The sequence below is a fragment of the Microtus oregoni genome, unplaced genomic scaffold (assembly GCF_018167655.1).
Source record: "Microtus oregoni isolate MIOR12 unplaced genomic scaffold, Mior012 000041F_ref0000270, whole genome shotgun sequence".
In the NCBI taxonomy this organism is placed as follows: Eukaryota; Metazoa; Chordata; class Mammalia; order Rodentia; family Cricetidae; genus Microtus; species Microtus oregoni.
In genome coordinates this window covers 6,975,033-7,001,059 of record NW_024543208.1, presented here as the reverse complement: position 1 = coordinate 7,001,059, position 26,027 = coordinate 6,975,033, and the positions used below count along the sequence as shown (strand labels likewise).

The window sequence follows — 26,027 nt, the reverse complement described above, 5'->3', positions numbered from 1 at the left end:
AAAGAGGACCTGTCTCAAAAACTAAGGTGAGAAATGACCTAAGAAGATAGCAAAAGTCAACCTAAAGCCTCCCCATACTCTCGCACAGGTAAGCACACCTCCACACACACAGTACCAAAAAAGATAACACTTCCTGCCTTTCCACTCATAAATCCTACCACCAACGAGCCAAGATAAGCACTGGCAAAGCCCTCGGTAGAGCCACAAGCAATGATGTATTCCTATCATATCCACGGGTGCTAGTCTCTACAGACATCCTGCATGTCTGTAAAAAAGTCCATGGCAGTGGACTTTTCCCAGAGCTCATATTTTCAAGATTTTAATTAACCACACAGAACAAATAGACAATATTTTAAAGTATTCACCTACCAGGTCAAGATTTAACATCAAGTCAGATTTTGTCCAACATGCGAACCAAAACCAGTGTTGTCATGCTGACAGGGAGGCTTTGCGTGGCCAAGAAACCAGGCTGTCAGTTCACCTTGTAACAGATAAACTTAAACAATCTAAAGGGCTTCTCCAACACTGTCACTTCTCAAACACTGTCAACACTGGGCAGAATTCTATTACAAATATCTCGAGGACTGAGATTTTCAGGCTATATATTAAGTTTTGCTTTTAAATTTTTGATAAAGAAACAAAATCATCTTATTTGTCTTTATTTTTTTTAAAACAAAAAAAAGTAACTCAAACTAGGATGTATGCTGCCCAAGGGAATATGAAAAACATGAGCAAATCAAAGTCTAAAAACAATGTTCACAAAACAAACTAAAATTCTGAAACTATAGCCTTATGTGCTGTACATGCTTATGCTCTGGAGCCAAGTACAGTCTAAGGGGAGAGACTTATCTGATGTATCTGAGAAAGAAAACAGATGAACCTTACTTGATGACTTCTTCCTCTTTGTATGCAGAAACCACACAGGAAATGGCTGGACAAGGTTAAGAGCAAAGGTGTGCCACCCAACATAAAGGGGCGTGTACATCAGCCACAGAAAAAAAAACCCCAAGTATTGCAGATATTTGCTTCTTAGAGTGACATCTACCCACGCTACCCATAGAACAGCTGTGAAGTTCTGCAAGACAGGAGCTCCTAGAAACACAACCTGGGAGGGTGGCAGACTGGTACAGGCCTGGAATTGCAGCATTCAGGAGGTATAGGCAGGAAGTGCAAGGGCAGTCTGGACCACATGAACACCCATCTCAAAAAAAGAAAAACCATTTTTTTCCCAAAAGAAACCCTGTGTGCACTCCCTTGAGGTGACTCTCTGTAATGACAGGGAGCATCCTTCAGAAAACACACCAGGGCATTTTCTACTGCAGTAAAATGACTAAAACTGAGCAAGATAGTCAGCAAAGTGTTCAACCTAAGCGTAAAGGAGGTCAACAGTTTCTTAAAATATCTAAACATCCAATGCAATTTTACAACCATACTTTCCTGTAGAAAAGTACAGTATAAGCATCACCTATCTTGATCTGTCATTGCATGCTGAGAAGCCACTAAATAAAGTAGCAAAGACCCAGGTGCTTTGATAAGGATAAAAATCAGTTTTATGGTCATGTTCCAAGAACTTCATTCTTTAGCATCTTATCAGTAATCTGATAAGATTACTCAGCAGATCCTAGAAATCTAAGTTAATGTCATGCCTTGTGAATGCTACATTTCTCAAACACTACTCTCAAAAGCTTCACGCACCTCAATAACTTCTGCCAAGGAATTTAAACTTTGAAGCTACCAATAGTGAACAGGAAAAGTACTGTGACAGAGTAAAAGTTAGACAGGCCTTTCCTAATATCAAAACAGCACAATTCCAATGGATTCTCCAGCTGCTATTCTGATTCCCTTGGGAACATTCTCTGCCCTGCAGGACAAGTGTTTGTGTGAGAGGCACAGATTGGAGACTCGCGACACCTCATTTATCCTTGGTTACACTAAGACAAGACGGTGGGAACCTAATTTGATAGCATACTCCACACTGACAATTAACTTCTCGGGGAACATTAAAACAATTAGGTAAGGATGCACCCCATCACATCTGTCTGCTGTCTCCATCTACACATGACGGCAATTAAGCCATCACCCTACACTCTACTTCTGCAGCAGTGCAAATCAGCCATTCACATTTTCTGATACCCACTTCAAAAATATATATATTTCATCTCATAACCATAGGGATTAACTACTTGTCAAAGGCATAGACAGTACAGATTGCGTCTACAGAGCACAAACATAACCTCTCTAACTCTGCAGCAGGCCTGTTGAGTCTGACTCATCTGTCTCTCAGTTACATGCAGAATGTGGTTAAGTTGTCCCTGGACCACAGAGATCTATGCTGTCAATGCAATTTGGCCTTGAGAAGATGACACTGAGCCTGTGATATTGTACCTGGGACATCACGCTCTAAACTACAAGACTCTGTCACCATCTCTCAAGCCGCCATTTACCCTTCTTCTCTGGTTAAAGCAAAGCAAATTCACTCTGGAGGAGAACAAATATATAACACCCCCAACTCATAACTTAAGAGACAGCAAAGTCAGTGTGCCAAGCCTTTCTTGTTTGGTGCCTTTCAGTTTTCTACAACCCAGATACGGATGAGAATCTCTACTATAAATTCCAAAGCTCCTAAATCCAAATTTTTGATCACTTTGGACTTTTTGAGTGCCTTGGACTTCAGAGCCTATATGTATTTCCAAACAAAAACTCAGATCTGATACACTTTCAGACCCCAGCACTTTAAGATGTTCAAACTGTGTTTTCTAATATAAGAACTGGTCCCACATTGACAAAACGTTAGGCCAGTATCTGAGTCATTTGGATTTCTGACAGCACTTTATGTCCATAGCTCTCCTCAAACAAGCAGAGGTCGTACTAGTTGCTGATCTGAATTTCCAGTGGTGAAACAGCAATCATCAGAATGACAAAAGAGTAAGGGAAAAGAACATGCCTGCTCACAAAGCTTTGAATTATAAGGCACAATATGAAGTCTAAAACTGGCTATGGAGACTGGACTGATGGCTCAGTGGTTAAGAGCTCTGGCTCTTATTCCAAAGGATTTGGGTTTATTTCCTAGCACTTATGTGGCACCTTACAACCATCTTCAAAGCAAGATTCAATGCCCTCTAGCCGGTGAGGCCACTAGGCACACTGGTGGTGCATAACATACACACAGGCAAGTCACCTATATATATATACCTTAAACACACACACACACACACACACACACACACACCACAACAAAACCCAAATGGCTGTGGGCGAAAGACACCAGTTTTTGTAATAATCACAGTGGCACAGACCTAAATATTTTTCTAGGTGGCACAGGCCTCAGCATTCATCTGATGAAAGAAATCCCACCCCCAACCTGTTGCAGCAACCCCAGCCACATAAGATCACCAGGCCTGCTTCCTTCAGGTGTTAACTCACAGCAGTGATTGTCAGTTCCAAGCAGTTTTAAATTCTGCCAAAACAGTTATGTGCTGAGTGGCAACTGCTTAAGAACACTTCACGTTTCCTACTGTGCCTGAAAGTTAATATTTTATAGGAGTCACCTCAATTTTAGCCTGTATTTCCAAGCTATCTCTTCACAAGTCCAGTCAAAATTTAATTAGTCGGCGGTCAGGCAGAAGAGTCCTTGCAATCCTTGCTTACTTTCAACAAAGCTCAGTACCATACTGAGCATGTCTGCTTGGTTCAGTCAGCTCCATGGATAATATACTGCCATCCAAGCAAATGGACCTTCACATATACAACTGCACTGTATAACTTGAAATTTTTAACATAGTTTTGCTTTCTGAGTATGTGCATATACCCTCAGGGGTAGAGATACCCAGCACAGAATTCACGTAGAAGTCAGAGGACAACTAGCAGAAGTCAATTCTCTTTCTACCACGTGGGTCCCAGAGATTGAGCTCAGGTCATGAAACACCTTTCCTTGTTCTTACTTGTATTTCAAAGGGGAGAAATACCCACACTTACTGGAATTTCAGATTTGCACTTAGCACATCTACACTATTATACCATTTCTTTTTAAAGATATATAATTATTTGTTGGTTCTCCAATGCCAAGTATTTCAAGTAATGTGTTTAAGTGATACTCCTTTTAGTCAAAATGTAATGCAAGTCACCTTTAATCCAACTGAAACATTTGTACAATAATTTCTTGGGGTTTTTTTGTTTTTTTGTTTTACTATTAATAGCTAAGTGGTAAAGAACACTTGCTGCTCTTGCCGAGGATCCAGGTTTGGTTCCTAGGGCCCACACAGTGCTTAACAACTGTCTATTCCAATGAATCTATCAATGCCTTTTTCTGGTCTTGGCACGTAAGAGGAACACATGAGGTCAACAGGCATGTGGGCAAACACTCACACACTTTGGTATTATTTATTCGTTCAACAGCTGTACTTACAAATTAAAAAGCAAAATGACAACAAACAAGCATGTTAAAAAGGAAGAGGCTAGCGAGTTGGCTCTGAAAGTAGAACATAATGATAAGACGAATGAATCAATCAAGTGGATCGTCCCTGGATCTACTTGCTGGAAAGAATCCACTCCTATAAATTGTCCTCTGACATGTCCATGTGCACCATGGCATACCTGTGCCCACACACATCTGCACACAAAATAAAAAAGGCAGGCAAAAAACCTGATTTGGGGAATTATAGGTCAAAACATATGACAATCAGGACAAGTCCAGGTGATACAAGTCCTTCATGGTTATTTATTACCTTCCGGCTCATCCATGGGGACATTCTGTTCTTAGTATGTTATTTTTTTTTGTTTTTACATTAAACATACTGTCCATGTTAAGGTTCATTTATTTTCTAATCTAAAAGCATAAACAAACAAACTGAGTAATATTATCATTGGAAGACAAATATGAAGCACCTACCAAACACTGGTAAACCACATTGCATTTTCTCTGGGTCTGCGCATTTTTGCACCTGACTTAAGAAATACTGATATCAAATAGCAGGAAAAATAGCAGTAAGGAGTCAGTCTATTCATGGTTTAAGTTGTCTAAATCTAAAGAACCACGGGCAACAACCACCTTACCCCAAAAAGGTACCAGAGACTTTCCCTTTCACTGTAGACAAATTTTCATGGAGAATGACAAATGGAGTTGGACCATGGTGGCGCACGCTTTTAATCCCAGCACATGGAAGGCAGAAGAGATTGATCTCTCAGTTCAAGGCCAGCCTGCTCTAGTTGCAGGACAGGCCTCCAAACTATGGAGAAACCCTGTCTCGAAAAGCAAAACCAAAAACCAAAACAAACAAACAAAAAACAAAAAAAAAAAGGAATGACAAATGGAAGCAACTATACCACAGACTGAATACACAGGCTGATCAGAGCCTAGCCAAGCTTCTTTTAAGCCAGCATTACAGATATTTGCAAAATGAAAAAAGCATATTCATGAAAAGCCTTTTTAAAAGAAAACATTGCTTTTTCATTAATATTAAAAAGTAACTAACACAACTGAATAGCTCTGTACCTATTTTTCTTTTTAAGTTTTATTCTAATCTTGTAAATGTCAGAGCATCTTGCCAAGAAAAACAATTCCTTAAGGGTCCTCGGTAATTTTAATTAAAAAGGAGAAACATTGAGTCAGATCAATTGGAAACCATCAGCTTGTAGCAACCACCTTCTTCTCTCTGGTGAAGGAAGACACCAGCAAAGAGACAAATAAATTCAGATAAATTCGGACTCACAACTCCAAATGCTTTCTCAAGAATAATACTGCAATATTTCAGACACCAAGAGTACACATATCTCATTACCCATTGCTTCTCATATTCAATTTTACTCCAAGTTGAGAAGCTACTTAAGTTTTATATAACTGCATCAAAAAATAACTTAGATAATCATAACAATTTAGCTCCTCTACACATTATGCTAATGTTTGGCTCCAGTTAATATACTTTCCCCATTTTATCTCACCACCCAAGATCGTGCAGTTATGAGGCAGGAAAAGCAGTAGATATACATATATACACTTGTAAATATGTCAAAACTCTGACATGTTAAAGGACACAAGTCATCACTTCTTTTATATTATTCTGTGTGCCTGGAATCCTCCACCTATCTATGACGTTCGCTGACTCTAATGCACACTTAGAAATAAGCCACAGCTTCCTAAAATTCGAGAACTACTTTCTACTCTATTAAGGATACAACGAGAGGGAAGGGCTATTTCAAAGAAGGAAGAAGACACAAGGAGAAGTGAAGGACAAGGGGAAGAGACAAGTAAATATGAACAAAGAAATACACATTAAGTCTGAAAAGGCATAATGAAACCTATTATTCTATATGCTACCTAAAAAAACTAATTTAAAAATAGAGTATGCAAACTTATCCCCTCCTTCCACATCCTTACCTCCTCCCACGATTAAGTACTTGTTTACATCTTTCGGCCAAAATTATGAGGAAGTGGCCACTGTAGAAACTATATACAGGTAAGGCCTCAAGCAGCCTCAGCGTGAAACCCTGTTTGTGCAGAAAGCATTTCTGAGTCCTGAACCAATGGAAACACTTGTAGAGCTGTGACATCACAGATGTGTCTTTTAGCACTTCTGTTACTTGTCTTATCCTTGACAGATAAAAATGCCTTTGTTGCATAGCTACATACTTATAACTGTAAATGCCTCACACGTAGGGAGCACTCAATGAGTGCATTCACTTAAGGTGAAAGAGTAGAGAGGAGAGAAATATTAAATTAGAAAAGTCACCTCTCAAATAAAATGAATTCACATAAAAATAACACTCTTTCACCACATCTGCTAATTTTATAGGTCCAAAGCTGGGTCTTAAAATGTTGTACTCCATTGAATAAACATGAAGGAAAAGACAACAGTCTACAATGAAACCAAAATAACAAAACATCAAGGTCACTTCATAACTCAAAGCCAATTTCCTCAACCTTAAACTCTTGTCTGTCAGGTACTTTAGTTTCCAGTTAAAGCTTTTGTCTATCTTCTTCCTTTCCTTCTAAAACCACCTAGAAAACCCTACACTACAATAATTTAAAACCTAACTACCTCTCCACTTAATAATTACCCACATCCCTTGACAAATCCCTATACAAGAAGCACAGAAGTAGCTATCTCAAAGAGAAATTTTAAAGCAGTCCCTATTCTAAATTGAAAGGTGGTAGCAGATACTTAGCTTGTCAAAGTGCAATCTTCTTACTATACTCCAAAGAGTCCAAGACGTTGGATCACACCTATGACCCAGCACTCGGGGCTACAATGTGAGGCATAGCTCATAGGATTGTGTGTGTGTATGTGTGTGTGTGTGAAGGTAAAGACACTCGCCAGAAAACCTGACAACCTGAATTCAATTCCCGGGATACATACACACATACACACACACACACACACACAAGCATGCGCGCACACCTGGGGAGTTGGGGCAGTACTGGGAGCAAGTTCCACAATATATAATTCTCCTTCCAAGCATGAGGCCCTGGGTTCAGTCCTCAGCACAAGAAGAAAAGGAAGAAAGAAAAAAGAGAGGGAATGATTTAAAACTCAGCATCCCATTTCATTTTTTTAGACCATGCTTTAAAAATAAGCAGGAAGAATCTGTAGGGCACCCTCATTTAAACAGAGCAGGTCTCACTCTGCATCCTTAAAATGTGTCTCTCTCCCATTAACCGGCATGTGCATGCCATCCAGCACATGAAAGGGTATGTATGTGAAAAGATGAGCTCTATAAACACACAGCCCTGTCTTTGAAGCTCCATGCTTTTAAGAAGTTATGGCTGCCAGACACAGTCTTAGCTATAAAGGAAATTTAGATCAAGAATAGACTTGAACAAAAAGTATACAAAAAAAAAGGCAGAGAAAAAACAGACATGGAAAATTAGCAACTAAGATGCAGTCACAGAGGAAAACAAACTGTTTAGATAGAAATAACAGTAATTCATTCACAGATGGGCAATAACTGTAAAGGTGATGTTAAGAGAAAAATGAATATTCTCCTAACTACACGGAACCTAGACTGCACATATAATGCATACTTAAGCAGGTCTGGGCTATACATCGAGTAGTAAGGAATCACAGCAAACAATTTGAGCAGGCACCTCTCCTCCAAGATTGTAAAAGAAACAAGAGGGCAAGCACTCAAAGAAATAAAATGATTTTTAAAAAGAAAAAAAAGAAACAGAAAAAAAAAAGAAGGAACCCAGGTCTCTACACACGGGGCGTCTTTGTGTCTGCTTGGTGCTTGTGTTCGAAGAAAGGCAGTTTGGGACGCAACTGGATCTGTGTTCATGTGCAACAGGCGCTGGGGTACTTACCGTGCCCGGTTCTCTGTCTGCTCCCGAGGTTACCAAGAAATGCACAGACACGCCCGTTCAGACACAGAGGCAAGAACAGAAATAAAAAAAGGGGGGAATAATTAGAACACAGGCCCCAGGCAGTTTTAAAAATGGCTTTATTTATATAAGTCATTGCACATTCCTAATACAGTGATTTCCTGAAAATTACAGTATTTTGTAAACATAAGATTTACAGTTTAACCATACACAAAACCTATTTTTAATTTCTTGACAGAATAAATTACTTTTCTTCAAAAAATTAGTCAAGTGCAATTTGCCCAATATTTAACGCATACTAGGATTAAAGCCTACAAAACTAGTAACAGATGCAACTGTCAAGCCTTTCATTTGAACACATTCACTTTCAAATTTAACTTCTTATTTCGCCCCATTTAACAAACATCACTTTCTTTGAAAATTACCCAATTAAGCAGTTAACAGTTCTCCATAATATGGTACAGGCCACTGGCATTAAAAAGGCAGTTACCAAGATGTCAGGATGCCTGGAGGCTAGCAAGACAGAAAAACCCACAGCTGCCCACAGCAAACCTTGAAGAGTGGCAGGGTGAACTGAGTGTCAGTGGAAAGCTTTTCGACAGCTCCTGTTCTCTCACTGTTTGCTCTCTGTGTGGGGCTGGGGCTTTCCACAGCGAGGCACAGCTCTGCAGCATTGTCTGAGTATGAGAGCAAAGCCTAATCTGGCTTGCCCAGCCTCTCACCTCTGTGGCGTTCTGCATCGTGGTGTTTCTTGTCATCTTTTATTGCCAAGTGAGACTGCCCACTCAGAGCACTAGACAGCGCTAGAAGGCTGGCACTACCCCCAAGGGGCGGGATGCCTGGAGGCTGAAGTCCTGAAGGGTGAGGCGTGAGAGGTACTGGGGGTCCATGGCCATGAGAGAGATGCTGAGCTTGCAACTGCTGCTGCTGTTGGCAGTGGTTGGAGAAAAAGAAGAGGACGAAGGGCAGAAAAAGGAAGAACAAAAGAAGGAAAAGGAAGAGGAGGAGGAAGAGATGAGGTAGAAGAGCAGAAGAAGTAAAAGCAAGAAGAGGAAGAAGTGGAGGAGGAACAGGGGGAAGAAAAGGAGGAAGAGAAGAGGTGGAAGAGGAGAAGAAGGTGGTGGTGGTGGTGACAGAGAAACCATCCAGGAGAAAATAAGAAATAACAGAAGATGTAAGAAAGAACAGAAGTTGGACATAGAGAAGGGAATGGAGACAGAGGTAGGAAAGAGGAAATGAGGTTAGTGCTTTTAACTCATCAAAAGTTTTTGCCCATCAGTACTCATCTCCCAGCCAATCCCAAAATCTAAGCGTAGAGTATACACCTGCCACTTTATACTGTAACCAACCTGGACAATAAAACTTTATTATTAGGCAAGTCCGGCTACTTTAAAAGATCGATGTGCGAATCTCTTCGACATTCTAAGTGCCATTATGTCACTGAATCTAAACTGTACACTGATTCTGAGTTTGCTGAAGTTCATCAGGGAACATAGGTATCCCACAAAGAAGTAACTACACTATTTAGAAAATGAGTACATTTTACCCAACATTAGCTATCACAATGATGCCATGAGTAAAAGTCAGAACCCAGAAAGCAGGAAGTGCTGGCATTTGGAAGACACCCTGCACTTGTGTCCTTAACTCAGCAAGCCCTCTGAGAACTGTAAGGAAGCAATGGTATCCCCACTGCTCAGAGCAACCAAGCACCATGGGCTGGGAACTCGCTGAGGTTCAGTAGCGTGAAAAAGTGTCAGTGAGCGCTGCAATTGCACCCAAACTACTCTACATGGTACCTACTCTTCTGACTGCTACAAGAAACTCTACAGCCAATTTTTTTTATAATCCTTCCACCCAAGTCTTCTTCCTGAAATCCAGCCCCACAAACCTCTTCTACGTTAGAGAACAAAGTGCTGAGACTAAGAGGCTGAAACCCTGAGAAGTAGTTTTTGACTGCAGAGATCTAGAGAACACCAGGTGCCCCATTCTCAGGTTCGTTTTTCCCTTTTCTAAGGTCCACTTGGCCTCCACCTAACCCACTCCAGAAGTTATAAACTTATCCATAAGAAACCATTCTCTTGTTTTCATGTATTACACTTAAACAAATATACAAGAAGTAGCCGTGAACCATCTACCTGGATGTGTCTCAGCTCTCCAATGTAGAATTTGTTTTTGACAGTAAAAACAGTTAAATCTCAATGTCTATGGTTTAATGTTAGAAAATGCTTAAGATTCTAATCCGTATTGATTTCTCAAGATGGAACTGCTTGTTTATTTACTGCCTCCTCCTCACTGGAACACACAGGAACAATGAACTCACAGCTTCCACCCACACCAGAAATCCGTTTCAGATGTGCTTCCTACCCTCAAGAATAAACAAAAAGCAACATCTTAAGCACTGAAAACCAGTGATTTTACAGTAAATCTTCAACCACTCTCAGCACCCTTAAAAATCTTCAGGAGCCCACCTTCTTTTCAAACTGCCACTCCTTACTAAGAGAATTAGTTTTAATTAGAGGGGTAAATGGAAAACAGGTAAGGTCTAAGTAGACACATTAATAGCATTCTTGGAAATTATTTATAAATTACTCATTCTCCCCTTGAGCTCACAATCACAGTTTCTTAACATGTAAAATCACCTTCCCGTTATCCAAAAGACACTAATTCTTGCTCTGTCACCTTTTCAGAGCTCGGCAGCAGTGAGACATAAAACTGAAGAAGCTGGCAGTAGCATCGCGGTCCAGTAGGCATGCTCATTAGCACTTAATTAGAAACGAGACACCTGCCACAAGAAATGTGCTTGGAGGAGGATGAAGAGCAGGTCTGCCCTACTAGCAATTACTATCATTACGTGGCGAGCACGAGCCACGTCCAGCTTCGAAGAAGCAGTGAAGCAAACACAAGCCCACCACGGGTCATTAGGCACAGCATTGATTAGAGGGAAAGAGACTGCACAGAGCGGAACAGACAGCCACAGCATGACACCCCTTTCCATCTACAAACTTGCAGGATGAAACCAATGGCTAAGGATTCAGAGACAAGATTTTAGTTGGTAGCAATTCTGTGGTAGGAAACAAGTACGACATACACACTGTAAAGACTTTCTCCCCCAAAATCCAAGCTAACTTTAAGAACAACAACAACAAAACCCTAAAAAGCAGATTATAATACACTATTGAAGAGGGCTCATCTACTTAACCATGAACTTTGTCATAGCTGTGAAGTAGTTCTGTGGTTAAACTGAAGAGTTGGGGTAATGACGATCAATGGGAGTATTCAACAGACTAACTGGCCCCAGAAACCTCCCACTTCTACCCTGTCCTATTTTCTCCAGGCCCTGCAAAACCAGTTGTCTGTTACCTAGAAGTAACTGGACTCATCCATCCTTGGCTTAGGAAACCTGAAAGCCTTTTTGATTCAAACAAAGTATAAATAAAATTACATAATTTATAAAAGCAAAATATTATAAAGTAGTAAACCTGAAGAACAAAGAAAGAGATGGGTCATAGCTATCAAGACACTCTAGGCTCCAAAACATTGAATGTATGCCTCTCATCTGCCTCTTGAGCCAGAGTAACATTGACGTTCATTATCCCATCTGAGTTCTCACCTATGGTAGGGTGTGTAGGCACTGGGCTCAAAGAGATATGACGCAGTGCTCAGAGTCACAAGCACTAAGACCTTTTCAGCTACCTAAAAACAAGGCCAAGTTCACTTTTGTAACACAAGGAAAAAGGCAACCTCCTCCAAAGACAACTGTGCTTTTCTCCCAGTGTAGCCAAGATGAATGCTCTTGAAACTACACAATTCCATGTACTCAGTCATAAATTCACTTTTACCATGGAGCCCAAGGCAGGGATAAAGACAATCTAGTTCTTTGGTTTCATGAGCACACCTCCTCTCAGATGCACTTCTTAATGCTTGTTCCTGTATCCCTGCTCTCTTCCAAGGAGACTTGTAAAAGGCAATCCAGTTCCCAGACACAGCATTGGCCTTTCTTTTAAAAGAAGATAATACTGGAAAAGTAAAGACCTAAGATAAAATATTTATTAACAAGAGGGCTTATATCAGAATAAGTTAACTATAGAAAGGCAGCCCACACCTGACTCCATCTCTTATTAAAGGGACATTTTCTCTCAACAAAGTTTCCAGAGACAATCTGGTACATATCACCCTTACCCAGAGCAAAAGCAGCAATACCATTTAAAAATATGTCTTAGGACAAATACAATATTGGCATTGCTAGACAGCCACAGTTCTACCATTTAAAAAAAATTTATGCACCTGCCCTCCCCGGACTCAAATGTCATCTGTCACTTTTTTCAACACGGCAGCAAGGATGAGATAATTCAAACTCCTATCCAGACATTACTATTTAAAAAAAAAAATCAGACTTTTAAGTTGAGGTTTATACTATATAGAGGAACAAGACAAACAGTGTGGTGTACAGCTGTCGTTCTCAAGCAGAATTTTAAAGCCTGGAAGTCAGGCTTAATGATAGAGGGAAGCCTGGCAAGCTCATGCCTATTCATTCAATCTCCAACAGTGCAAACACATACAAGACGTTTTTGAAGAGGATGGTTTTCCTAAAATAGCGCATTCCTCTTGCTATCACCCAAGACCAGTGGTTCTCAAACAGAGCAACCTGACAGGCACATCTGGAGACATGGGCAAACAGAAGGGGAGTGCTACTAGCATCCTGTGTCTGAAGAAAGATGATGCTAAACATCCTTCAATGCCCAGTGCGCTCTCAGAAGACAATCAGGGGGGCCAAAATGCCACCAGTGCTGAAAGAAAGTGGTCACTGTTGTTTTCCACCTACTATTACCTCCAAAGTGATTCTGCAAATCACCATTTAAAACATTAATGCTTTTCAATACTCAAGCATTAACTATCACCACCATGCAAGTCTTTTGTCATACCTCAAAAACCAAAAGACCTGGGAGTTGTCAAGATAGCTCAGTGGGTAAAGGCACCTGTAAGCAAGCCTGGTGACCTAAATTCAATTCTAAGAACCAATGTAAGGGTAGAAGAAAAAAACCAACACTACAAAGTCATCTTCTGACCTCCCCTAGAGCTAATAATGCATGCATCCCACCACACATACTTCATGAACACAGTAGCCACCTGACAGACAAGGCACATTCACAGCACGCTAGGGCCAGATAGATGCCAACCTGGGCTACATAGGAAGACTTTTCTCAAAAACAATAACCAATAAATAAACTAAGGGCCAGGAATGTAGCTGCATCCCTAGCACTAAATAAAATCTGATGTGATAAGCACTTGAAAAGACAGAATGTTTAGATATTTATGTTTCTTCTTCACTAAACGCTAAGTTCTGTGCGAGCCTTGGTATCACACACACAAACACACACATACACACACACGCACAGAATAAACAGGTTTATAAAAAGAAAATCTGCTTTATAAAGCTCACCTTCCTAACAACTTGAAAATTCAAACAATAAAGAAGGGAAGATAAAAAAGACCATCATAAAAGGGAACACCCAGAAAGCTTCCAGAGTGTTCTGACATCTAGAAAAAAGTCATGTGAAGTGTCAATCTCTGACTAAACGAATTGGGAACAGGCTAAGTGAGAGACAAAAGTAAACCAAACCCTGCGTTAAGGATCCTGGAAACCCACAAGAAATAACGTAACTTCATGTTCACGATGCTATTAGAATCTGGCTATATTAGCCATGCTATAAAGAACCTGGCTGTGCTGCTAACATGTGGAACTATATTGCAGTGGTGTGTGTAGCCACTGGCACTTTGGTTCTAAATCATAAGTGCAATGGAGTACATCACTACAGAGCTACCCAGAAAGGTCACAAACTACGGAAAGACTCAAAACTCCATGCTACCACTCACCAGATTCCAGAAATTTAATTCATTTTACAAACCCAGGAAAATTCATGTAACAAAATCATACTTAACCCAAATGGACTGACAGTTCCTCAGCTGGCATCTCCATGTCAAAATTATAGCAAACAGCACTGACAACAATATGTAGGGGTAAACTGTTGTAAGGAAGACAAGATGTGGTAAGTGGTATTGCTGAACTCTATAGAATATTCTTCCTTAGTTTTTAGTTCTCTGTTCTTTTAAACACTTAGTTCTTACCTTGGGGATGTAGAGGACAGAAGAAAACAATAAATTTGTTCAGTACATAATCAAGTGCCTGTCTGGCAGCAGTGGCATCAGGGCCTGTCTAAAAACTTCCTATTACGTGAATGGCTTTTCTTTATAAGAGGAATAAGGATGACAAACAGAAAGAAGCTGCTTACTGGGGCCAAGAAATCTCCAGCCACTCCAGCCACTTGTAAACGATAAAGTAGTAATGCACTAGGGGGCCATAAAAAGACATGGGAGAAAATACCTACCATACATCTGAACTTAGCTTAACAAGAAACAATTTAACAAACACGAGGAACTCTCAAAAGATGAGTCATCAAGAAAATGTAAAAAGGCTTCCCATCGTTTCATCAGTGCCCAGTCTGATGAGTATGAGAGGCACTGAGATGCCTGTCAGGATGGAGATAGCAAAAAAAAAAAAAAAAAAAAAAAAACAAAAAAACAAAACAAAAAAAACACCAGACCAGTTTTAATAAAAGGTATAGAAAAGTGAACCTATGCATTGCTAGGAATCTACACTAGCAACTCCGTTATAGAAAACACTGGGCAGCTTCTAAAAAAGTAAAGTTAAAAACAGAACTTCCATGTGATGCAGAAACCCTACTCAGAGATATACCTGAGGGAAACAAAATTTTCTCAGAGACAGCCGCACTTATATGCTCACTACAGTATCATTCCCAACAGCTAAGATACACAAACAACTGAATTCACCAACACATGAATAGTCAATGAAAATGTGATACACACATAGTCTTGGAAAAGTAGCAAACGCAGTGAGGTATGATGGCCCAGGCCCCTAATTCCAGCACCCAAGGTTAAGGCAGAAGGATCACAAGTTCTAGACCAGCCTGGGTTACTGAAGCAAAATCCTGTGTCAACCAAAGCAAACCCAGGAAATCCAACCATTTATAACAACATGGGTGACTCTAAAAGGCATCACACTATCTGAAATAAATCCAATTTTAAAATAATCAGCCAAATATAAATGACTACATATGTATTTATTTATATACAGTGTCTTGAACAAGCCAATTGATGGCCACTAAGTGTGGGAAGTCAATGATAATAATACAAGGCTTTGTTCAGTGGTGATCAAAATATTTTAGAAAGAAATATTAGTGGCTGAATATACTAACTAATGATCTGTATAACAAAAGTGGTCAATTTAATGTGAACTGTATCTCAATTAAAAAATATATATATACACCCATGTACATGTTTAGTCTCTAAATTGGGATGTTTTACTTTCTATGGAGCAGTTTCTCCCTTTTAAAAACATTTTTAATTATGAAATGCCTTTATTAAGGAATCAACTAAAATTCATATAGTAGCACCTATCAGGGTACTAATTAAAACAAACAAACACACCAGCAACTTGTTTACTAACTAAAATGCATATTAACTGTGGGAAAATCCAGACAGCAAGGCCAATTCCAGATCTATTTGAGATACTAGGTAGTATGCTGTTTAAAAAACTAACAAAAACATCAGACTAAGTTAACCTGGTTGAATAGTATACACAGAAAGAATGATTTTTCTAGCTGAGCGTGGTGATATACACATCCTTATATGAGGGAAGCAGAAGCAGGTGGATCTGAGACGAAGGCCAGCCTGAGCTATATACACAGTGAGACCGTTTTATGAGGAAAGAAGGGACGGGGGCCAGAAAAGGGTAGGACTTCCATGTAATGTTGCCTTTGCAAATTTAATACAGAATTAGACTATTGTGATTTAAGAAGGTTTCAGTCTTTGGAACTAGAAGACATACATTTATTGTACCTTTTCGGTCTTCTCCGAGTAGCAGGACACCTACTCTTCAAGAAAGGCACTTAAGGCTGGATTTAAGACGGGCTTTCCAGGGATTAGCTGCATAGTCGTAAAGAATAAAAAGCTCATCCTCTTTAAACTTCACACACTACAATCTCATCAATAGCTGACAGCTATAGCTAAAGGAGAAGGATAATCCAAAGTGTGCTAATTCCTGAACCAAGCACCTCATGTAACAGTGGTGCACTTTTTAGGTCTGTAATTGATTATTTGAGGCATACAGTCTCCTCCCTCTGCAGATAAACAGCCACGCCATACACAAACATACACATAGTACACAGCTACCTAGCACACAATACTCCAAATAAAGTTGTTTATACAAAGTTGTTTTCAAGTATAGAGAGGTACAAGCTTGCCTATAAAGCAGGAACGTAAAAGTTTAACCATAACTGAAGCCTCCTGGTCTTCCTAGAAATTGTATGCATGAAAAATAAGTCACACTGTATCCAAATCATTTACCAAGAAGAGTAAATTTACCTAGGTTAGTTCCAATTTCTTGAGTTCCCAGAGTTCAGATACTGCAATGTAACTGTTCAGATTTTCTAATTCAATCAATAGTGAGTCCAAAATCCAAAAGAGCTAGTATTTTGTGGACAGCAACCTTCCTGTAACTCCCAAAATCACAATAGCAGAGTACTCTTCTGTTGAGTATGAAAAACAACACTGGTCTGTCTTCACTCTGTCTCCAATTGTCCTCATTTTAAAGCTAAACAGAGGCTGGAGGGTTAGCTCAGCAGTAAAATGCTTATACAGCACATTCAAAGTCTAGGTTTGCAGAAACAAACGGGTAGGAAGAGAACAGCAGTGCCTTTTCACTGCTAAATCATACTGTAAGGCCATGCATTCCAGGAAACATATGAAACTCATGAAAAGGGCAAGGTGATATATGACAACCTAGAGCAACCATACATACAAAAGCTTAGGCAACTACATTCAAAAATCTATCATAAACACTCAGAAACAAGACAGACAAAACTACAGTTCATGAAAGTGGAATCACGTGCTGGGTGAAGGGTTTCCAGCCAAGGTCTAAGCTCCTCAAAAGGTATCAAGTGATGTGTTATCTAGCTACAGATTAGGAAACTAAAATGTTCCTATCTACAGTGTATGAACACCAGAAAATTAGGGAACAAGTGATTAGAAATAAAAATATACAACCAAGAAATTGTTTTCTTTAAATTAAGAGATAAATGGCTCTCAGCTTTTATTATTACATTATTTTCACTCAAAAATCAACTATCTTCTCTTAGTATTCAGTAAAATATACTAAAAAGCAAAGAACATAATCGATGGCAGAAACCACATGTTCCTTGTGAAGTGTGGTTACTTGATATATGAAGGAGCCATAGTGATCAGATACATTTCAAACACATGTATTTCATGGGACAGAAAACATGTATTAAGTGGAGAAAAAAGCATGCAGCTGTGTAGCTTATAGCATATGGAGATCCACAGTAAATTTTTGTGATAGAATCTGATTGAAAGAAAAATTTATTTCACTCTAAATTAAGTTTGAGCAGGGTAAAAGGAGCTTTTAGTTCCAATCTCAAACAGAACATGGCATCACCCTGAAGTTCTTTAAGTCTATGTTTCAGGTAGCTATTAGCCACCCCACTAATATGATATTAAAACATGAACAGTCGATTTTATTTTAAGATTAATAAATATTCAATTTTTATTGAAAAAAGTTTTAAGAATATTGCTGTAGGTTCTTCCTTCAAGAACAAGGTCTCAAATGAATACACTCCCTTTCCCACAATGCAGTGTTTTCTAACAGTGTTTGTGTGTGAAACTAATCAGACCTGAGCCAACTTAAGATCTTTGCACTCTAAAGGCCTCAAACTGACAAAAAAGCAGCTTCTTTGATGAGGGGTGAGAGCTATTCTGATTAGTGGCTATAAGGATAAGTAAGTATTTGAATAAATTTGGGATACTATAAAGTGGCAGGAGTAGGTTCTCCTAAGGCCCATGACCTAACTAGCCACATGTTACTGGCTGGGTTTACAGTATAAGGCATGAATTCCCTTCTATACAGTGGGTATTATGTTCAATTAGATAGTTGTTGGTAACTGCCAAGCTATAAGTGGCAGTATTGTACCCTTGGTGTTTCATTGCCATGCTAGAGATTGCTGTGGTTCGTAAGCTTTACAGCTGTATGAGATCAAGCTGCATCCATGAAATCTCAACATGACAACCTAAAACAAGACCTGCACAATGACAACACTGGTTGACACCCCAATTTGGATAGGGAAATCACACCAGGCCCCACCCCTTGATGAAGAGATTAAAATCAATTAATGGATGCTAAAAGTGATAATCCACAAGCTCTTGATAATTATCTAGTCCAAGGTGGTCAGCCCTAAACACATAGGAACAACACAAAATAGGCATGTGCACACGTGTGTGCATGAGCACATGTGAGGAAGAGAGGGAGGGAGATGGAGAATTAATTAATTAATTAAAGAGATAATAAATTTGAAAGAAGGTGAGGACAGATGAACTTGGAAGAAGAATAGCAAGATGAAACAATGAAAGTTTAGTACATGGAAAGATTGGATTAAAAATCCTACTATGGACTGGGCGAGTGACTCAGCAGAAAAGTGCTTACCTGTCAGCCTAGTGACCCAGTTTGTCCCCTGAAATACATGTAACAGTCGAAGGAGAGAATCAACACACACACACACACACACACACCACACAAACAAAACCAAGCTTAAAAATAAACTTTCTGAAAATTGTTATAATAGAACACATTAGCAGTAAAAGATTTTGAGAAGTATGATTCAAAAAGCAGTGCTATCTGCTTGTAACAGGAGGCAGAAGCATGTGGCTCTCTGTGAACTGACTCCCAGGATAGTCTACACAGCAATTTGCAAGTCAGCCAGAGCATGGTAAAATCATTTCTTAAAAAAGGAAGAAAGGAAGAAAGGAAGAAGGGAAGAAAGGAAGGAAGAAAGGAAGAAAGGAAGAAAGAAAGAAAGAGTAACAAAACTATTTCAGTAGTTAATCCAAAAATTAACTATGTGAAAACTGTTCCTTAAATATTAATATTCTAGATAAAGGTTGAAGGCAAGTAGAAAAAATCTGAATTTTAGTATGTATCCTAGATTGGAGAGGCCAGGAACAAAAGCTGAGCTCACCAAAAGTTTGGTGACCTTGACAAGACCAAGTTACTCTCCTAAAACAATATCTTTAGCCTGGCCCAGCAAACCATAAGGGTCTTGATTGTACCTTAAACGAAGGTGATGGTTTCAGTCCATTTGCATTTTAAAGGGTTTTCTTTCATGATCTTTCACACTTGAAATAGACGTCTAAACCTTTTCTTTTCTTATTCTGAAAGTCAATGAAGATGAAGAGCTTGGCCTCCTCCATTGTTCTTCACCCTAACCCATCCCAGAACAATACTGACAGCTGCTATCAAACAGGCTGCATTTTCTCTGCACAGCTGCTGTACGAACAGTTTCCCAGTGCTTCCTCCCCTCTGGCCAGACAAGCTGGCACACTGCATGTGCAATGAAGGAGTGCAAAGGTCCACTGAATTGTCAGCCCAATTTTATGCTACTTCGATTTTCCGGGATGTATGCAATCCTTTTCAAGCGTATGCCAAAGTAAAAGACAGGCTATTTCTGATCACTGAAAGTATTCAAAGAGCCTGTAATAAATTAATATACTGATCCCAATACTGGACACACCACATGCACTAATTCTTGCATTGGGCCCAATTCATCAACCTGGGTTATTACTGCTAAGCTATCAAAGCTAACCTGTCTTGCCATACATAAAATGTGCAAGGCATCCACCCTTCTAAAATAACCTATTCTTATGTTCTGATTCTATTCAAAATGAGTATTAATTATAAGTATCTGGAGAATACATTTCCCCTTCTGAAATGCAGATCCAAAGAAGACGTCTTTGAGAACTCAAAACTAGCATTTTATTATTGAAAAACTACACATTGCTAGCCATGTACTTCACTTGCAGAGTGCTGTACTAGTATGTGTGCAAGCCCAGGTTCAATCCCTAGTACTGTCAGAGAAAAAACAGAAAAATTACATGTAAAAAATTAGAGCCTATCAGAAAACAAACATGTCCTACAAAGTTGAACAGGGCCCTTGAGATCTGCTTTGCATATGTTTTGTTTTAATCAAAACAGGATTTTCCATCCTCAGTCATTTGGGTTAAAAAATTCCTTGCTCTAGCTACAAGTACAATTGCTATTAGTCTCTTCTAATCAAACACAGTACATGCAAAAATGCCAGTGAATATTTGATTTGATCTCTGAAATAAAGCAATTCATTACACAAGAAAAGGGTAGAGAGGGCAGCAGACAAACGCAGGCATAATTGTGTTTTTTGTTGAATGTGATTAGAGAGCCCACTAAGTAACAGTCAAAAAATGTGATACAGAAGGGGAAGAAAGACAGAGCCAGACCTGGGGGAAGGAGGGAGAACTGTTTATGCAGAGCTAAGCTGTCAAGTGCAATAAAGCGGCTTGAATAAAATCTAAGCTGAAAATCCACTGAAGCTCCCTGGTTCACGGAGGAAAAAGCTATTAAAAGGAAATGAAGGTCACCCTCCCAGTTTATTTCACCTAATTGACTGCCAATAGCTTACCACAGGCACCCCAACTGCAGATCTGCAATTGAGAAACTGATGAAAGGAGGGTTTTCAAGCTGAGGCTCATTCTTTAATCCTCCTTGGCTCTTGTGTTTTTCCCATCTCCAGTGGGGATGTAATTTTAAACCTTGATAGATTAACTGGTTCCATTGTCTGTCACAGCACTGGACTATGGCACTCTTAATCCCTACAGCAGCATGTCTAATTATCATTACAAAGTGTCTGAGGGAACTATAAAGACCAGCAGGGCATCTTCTCACAAGCAATTAACATAAATTGATAAATGAGTGATTCTGAATCCATTCGAGGAACTCACATATGAATAAAATAAAGTCCTCCCCTCCCCAATTTCAGCCACTTCTTTCCTTTAGTCTAAAAGGGGCAGAGCACATGAGAACCACCTTAGGTCCTACCGTGGGTGGGGCCGAACTCCAACAAAGAAAGAGACAGAAGGCCTGGTTCACTAGATCCCTTAATGCAGAACAAATGACTTGTGATTGACAACAGAAACCAACTATACCAGCAAGAAGAGATGGCTAAACTCCAGAGGAGAGGTGAACCCTGAAAGGTCACAGAGCACTAGGGCAGACAATTAACACTCCTTCCCTGGCGAGGGAGCTTTTCATTGGTATGCCACTTTAAAATTCATAAAAGGGACACAGGAAAGAAGAACCAAACAACCGCAGAGGTTCCAGTGCCCTAGAAAGCAAAAGGCAAAGGCAACTCCAGGGATAATTCAGAGTCCTATACTGACCTCACTATGGTGGAACAGTACTAGATAGAAGCAAGGAAAGTGTTTAGAAACTGATCTGCATCCTCTGCCTCACTAACAGCAAGGTTGGTTTTAAGTATCACAAGATTTACAAGTTATTTTGATTCCTCTTCTAGTGTTACTCCTCGCACCTTCCTTGGGCTACTATATCTTCTTCCCTAAATATCTGCACACACATCCAAACCCCCTTTCACCCTCCCTTATTAATCAAATAAATCATCTCTAATTTACAAAAGCTTAATTTTGTGTATGTATGTGTGTTATGCCATCAAACCATAAGGAAAGGAAAGCTGATGATACACACTGTAGGAGGTAGACCTGGTAGGCCACGTACCCCGATGATGGCATTCAACTCTGCCATGGTCACCTGTTTGGCACGCTCGACAGCCTGGGCCACCTGTTGTTGATGCTTTGAAAACAAGGAGAAGAAAACGTGTTAGCAACAGCTAAGGACTTCCCTGTTCATTCTGATAGACAGATAAGCAGGTCCTCATGCATGTGTCACTTTACAGAACACAAAGGAGGGACAATGGGATGGTGCTACCATTTATTTCTGAAGGGTTCTAGTCACCACTGACCTAGTGGGGTAAGGACATCAGAAGGGATATCAAGAACGGTAACTAGAGGCTTTGGATAGATACTACAGAGACCAGGACAGGGAGGCCTGTCGTAGCTCACAGGAGTTTACAGTGGTGTTTGGGCACATGACGTTCGAAACAATTCAAACACCCATCTTGATACTAAAAACACAATCAGTCACTGTGGTTTCTCTGATAAAAAAAAAAAAATCTAGACGCATCAGAAAATTTTAAAAAAGCTATGGGAATTCTCCGTGTTATTTATTTTAGCCTTCTGGTGTTTTACCCTCCAAAGAGAAAACACCGTTTTCAATTTAGAGAATGAAAACTCACTTTGCCCACTCCCCAACACTACACATATTCGAAATATAGCCACAGCCAATTTGAGAAGGCTAGTGGAAGCCAAGGGCACTGAAAGCTGGCAGCAAATCTATAGAGGGAGCACAGGGTGCTCTATAGCCAACTCCAAAACTCTACACCCCACCAGCAGTGCCTCCCCCATGGCATCATACACTCATATTCACATACTATTCCCTTGTGCCCAGAAAGAAGATAAAACTTTCAAAGCAAAACTGATATACAATGCTGAGTCAATCTCCAATGACTTCAATGAAGGACTCCCTCTGAATATGTTAAGTCAACTCAAACCACATGGCTTATCTGTGTTTCTGAGTCAAAACCATGTGAATACTCGTTTCATCTTTATGATGATTATCATCTGATATCTCTATGGAATGCATATGACAAATGAACTGCCTACTTTCATAGAGATCCACCTAATGCAGTCAACTTTCAAGTCAACTCAAGAAAACACAAAAGGGTATCTGAATCCTATCAAGCAATTATTACTTAAACACACACACATCCAGCAGTGTTGGGACAGATCTTAAATCCAAGCACTGGGGAGGGAGAGGCAAGCACATCTCTTGTGAATTTGATTTGAGGTCACCTTGGTCTACCTAATGAGTTCATCATAATGAGATACAGACAGTCGCATGCATGCAAACACACACACCAAAGTTTTCTTTATGCTTGATAGTCGCTGTGCAATTTTCTAATAATAATAACAATAGTTTGAGGTTAAGATGACACCCCTCCAGTAGCCTGCCCTTAGATGTCTTAGACAGAAGGACAAAGTTGACACACTTCAAATAACAGATGTTCATCACACTTGTTCCTTGTGATAAAATTCACGTCTTAAAACTGACTAATTTGCAAACAGAGAAGCAACATAATTGCACTTTAACAGCTGAACATTTTACTTACTTCCTGAGACAGAAATGGGATGACTTGTGCACAAATGGTATTCAATCTCTTGGCGATTTCAGTCTACAAAGACAAAGCCACATACATGTTTAGAACACCTCCCAATTAGTTCAGAAAGTGAAACCTGAGTCTTCAACCCTCACTCCAGAGGACAGAAAAGTGTTTCCTTAAGCCACAGTACCAATAATTACCTGGAGATAAACAATAGATAGCAATGCTCCCTATAGACTAGTGAACATTTTACTGGTTACTTAAAAAATAATGAAGGAGCTGGAGAGATGAGTCAGGTTAAAAGCACTGGCTGCTCTCCCAGAGGACCCATGTCCACGCCCAACACCCACATGGTGGTCCATAGCTAGTTGTAATTTCAGTTCCAAGCCCTCTTCTAGCCTCTGTGATTACTAGGCACACACATGGTGAACATACATACATTTTGGCAAAATACCACATACATAATTTTTAACTAAAAACAAAATAAAAAATAAGAGTATGTGACTTGAAAGAAATCTACATGGTTTAGGTTATATGGTCAATTTAATCTGGAGTTGGTAAGCCCCTAAGACTTTCTCATTGAGAGTATACTATGGGACATTTTTACAGTTACACTAGTTTAGTCAAAGTAGTATAAAAAAAAACATGATGACAAAGCAATCTGGCTTTCAAAGATGCAAAGCACAAAAGCAGAAGAAGGGGTACCTACACCTTCTCCATTGTTTCCATTCGCTATACACTGCTGGTACAAATGCAAAGTGCTGCAGTCACTACACAAGTGTGGAGATACCTTAAAAAACTGAAAATACAACTACTGCAGGATCCAGCTATATCACTCTTGGATAAGTCAATGCACCACGTGTAATCTCACTATTCACAATTGTCAGGAAGTGGAGCCAGCCTAAATCTCTATCAACACATGACCAGATAAAGGAAATGTGGTTCATATACACAACAGAATTTTGTGCAAGCATAATGATAAATCACAACATCTGCAGAAAAGTGCATGTGTATGCATGTTCATGTGTGTGCCGTATGTGTCTGTATGTATGTGTTTGAGAGAGACAGAGAGGGAGGGAGAGAGGAAAGGAGGGATGAGGGATGGAGGGAGGGAAAGTACAAAGGGAATCATGATCAAGAAGGAAGAGACTTTGCAGGGGGTAGAGAGGTTAACAGAATATGTGACATTAAAGCAGAACTAGGAGGTTGTATGAAGGGGGAAAAGAGACCAGCAAGAGGTGCAGGGCAGGGATAATACGTGAGGGCAGCCAAGGGGGATGGATCCACAAAATATGACACATAAGCATGAAAATGTCATACGACAGCCTACTACTTACTCTGCTAACTTAAATTCCCCACTCATAAAAGGATTTTAATAAAATCCTACATTCCTTCATGATAAAAGGTCCTAGAGAAAAAGGAAATACCTTGGACATATCTCAACATAACAAAGGCAATTTATAGCAAGCCCACAGCCAACATCACTTTAAACACAGAGAAACTCAAAGCATTCCTACTAAAATCAGGAACCAGACAAGGAAGTCAATATAGTATGCAAAGTCTTAGCTATAGCAGTAAGACAACTGGAAGAGATCAAGGGAAAGAAGTCATCCTTATTTGTAGAGAAGAGGATTTTATACATAAAAGACCCTAATGAAACAACCAGGAAATTGCTACAGCTATAAGAAGTTTCAGCAAAGTAGCGGGATAAAAAATTAACACATACATCGCGAGGCAGAGGCAGGTGGATCTCTGTGAGTTCGAGGCCAGCCTGCTCTACAAGAGCTAGTTCCAGGCCAGGAACCAAAAAGCTAAGGAGAAACCCTGTCTCGAAAAATAAAAAAAAAAAAATTAACACATACAAACCAGTAACCTTCTTATATACAAATGGCAAACATTTTAATAAAAAGTCAAAGAAACAGCACTTTTCACAGTAGTCTCAAAAGAGATCTTGCAATACCTCTAACCAAGTAAGTGAAAGATTTGTATAACAAAAACTTTAAGAAACTGAAGAAACAAATTGAAGTAGACACTTAAGGAGCAGTAGGATTAACATTGCTTTTCTATCGGTACAATGCAATCCTCATCAAAATTCTTCACAGAAAGTAAAAAATAATCTTAAACTTCATATGGTAATTCACAAACATAGAAAACTAAGATAGCTAAAAGAATGAATAGAATGCTGAGTAACAAAACTGCTGGAGGTATCATTATCCAAGATTTAAATTATACTATAGAAAAATAACAATAGTAAGGGAAAGTGATACACTGATCAGTGGAATAGAACTAAAGATCTGGACATAACTCCAAAGAAATAAAAAATACATCCTGGATGTAACAAGAGTTAACAAATGGTTCTGATGAAATTGGATAACTGTATATGGAAGAATGAAAACAGCCAATACCCTTTAAGATACCGGCCCACTTTGGGCATGGTCTCATGTACTATAAGTGAGAAGAAAAAGCCTGCATGGCCTTTTGGCTGCTGGATTCAGTTCCTGTTCCCAGCACAGGCAGAATACTGA

At 39.6% G+C, this 26,027-nt stretch overlaps 1 protein-coding gene across 10 annotated transcripts in view; it reads right to left on the bottom strand.

Moving 5' to 3' along the window:
• Positions 1 to 26,027, bottom strand: part of Tle1 (TLE family member 1, transcriptional corepressor) — an 89,991-nt gene that overhangs the window by 32,686 nt on the left and 31,278 nt on the right. For 3 of the 10 annotated variants that reach the window (XM_041632346.1, XM_041632349.1, XM_041632350.1), the window contains exons 5-8: positions 23,512 to 23,574; positions 21,972 to 22,076; positions 9,037 to 9,241; positions 8,297 to 8,313 (exon numbers count right to left, since the gene is read on the bottom strand). In XM_041632346.1, the coding sequence (XP_041488280.1) occupies positions 8,297 to 8,313; positions 9,037 to 9,241; positions 21,972 to 22,076; positions 23,512 to 23,574 (390 nt within the window). The remainder of the gene's footprint in view (positions 1 to 8,296; positions 8,314 to 9,036; positions 9,242 to 21,971; positions 22,077 to 23,511; positions 23,575 to 26,027) is intronic. The other 7 variants (XM_041632347.1, XM_041632351.1, XM_041632352.1 and 4 more) reach the window with 3 other exon arrangements.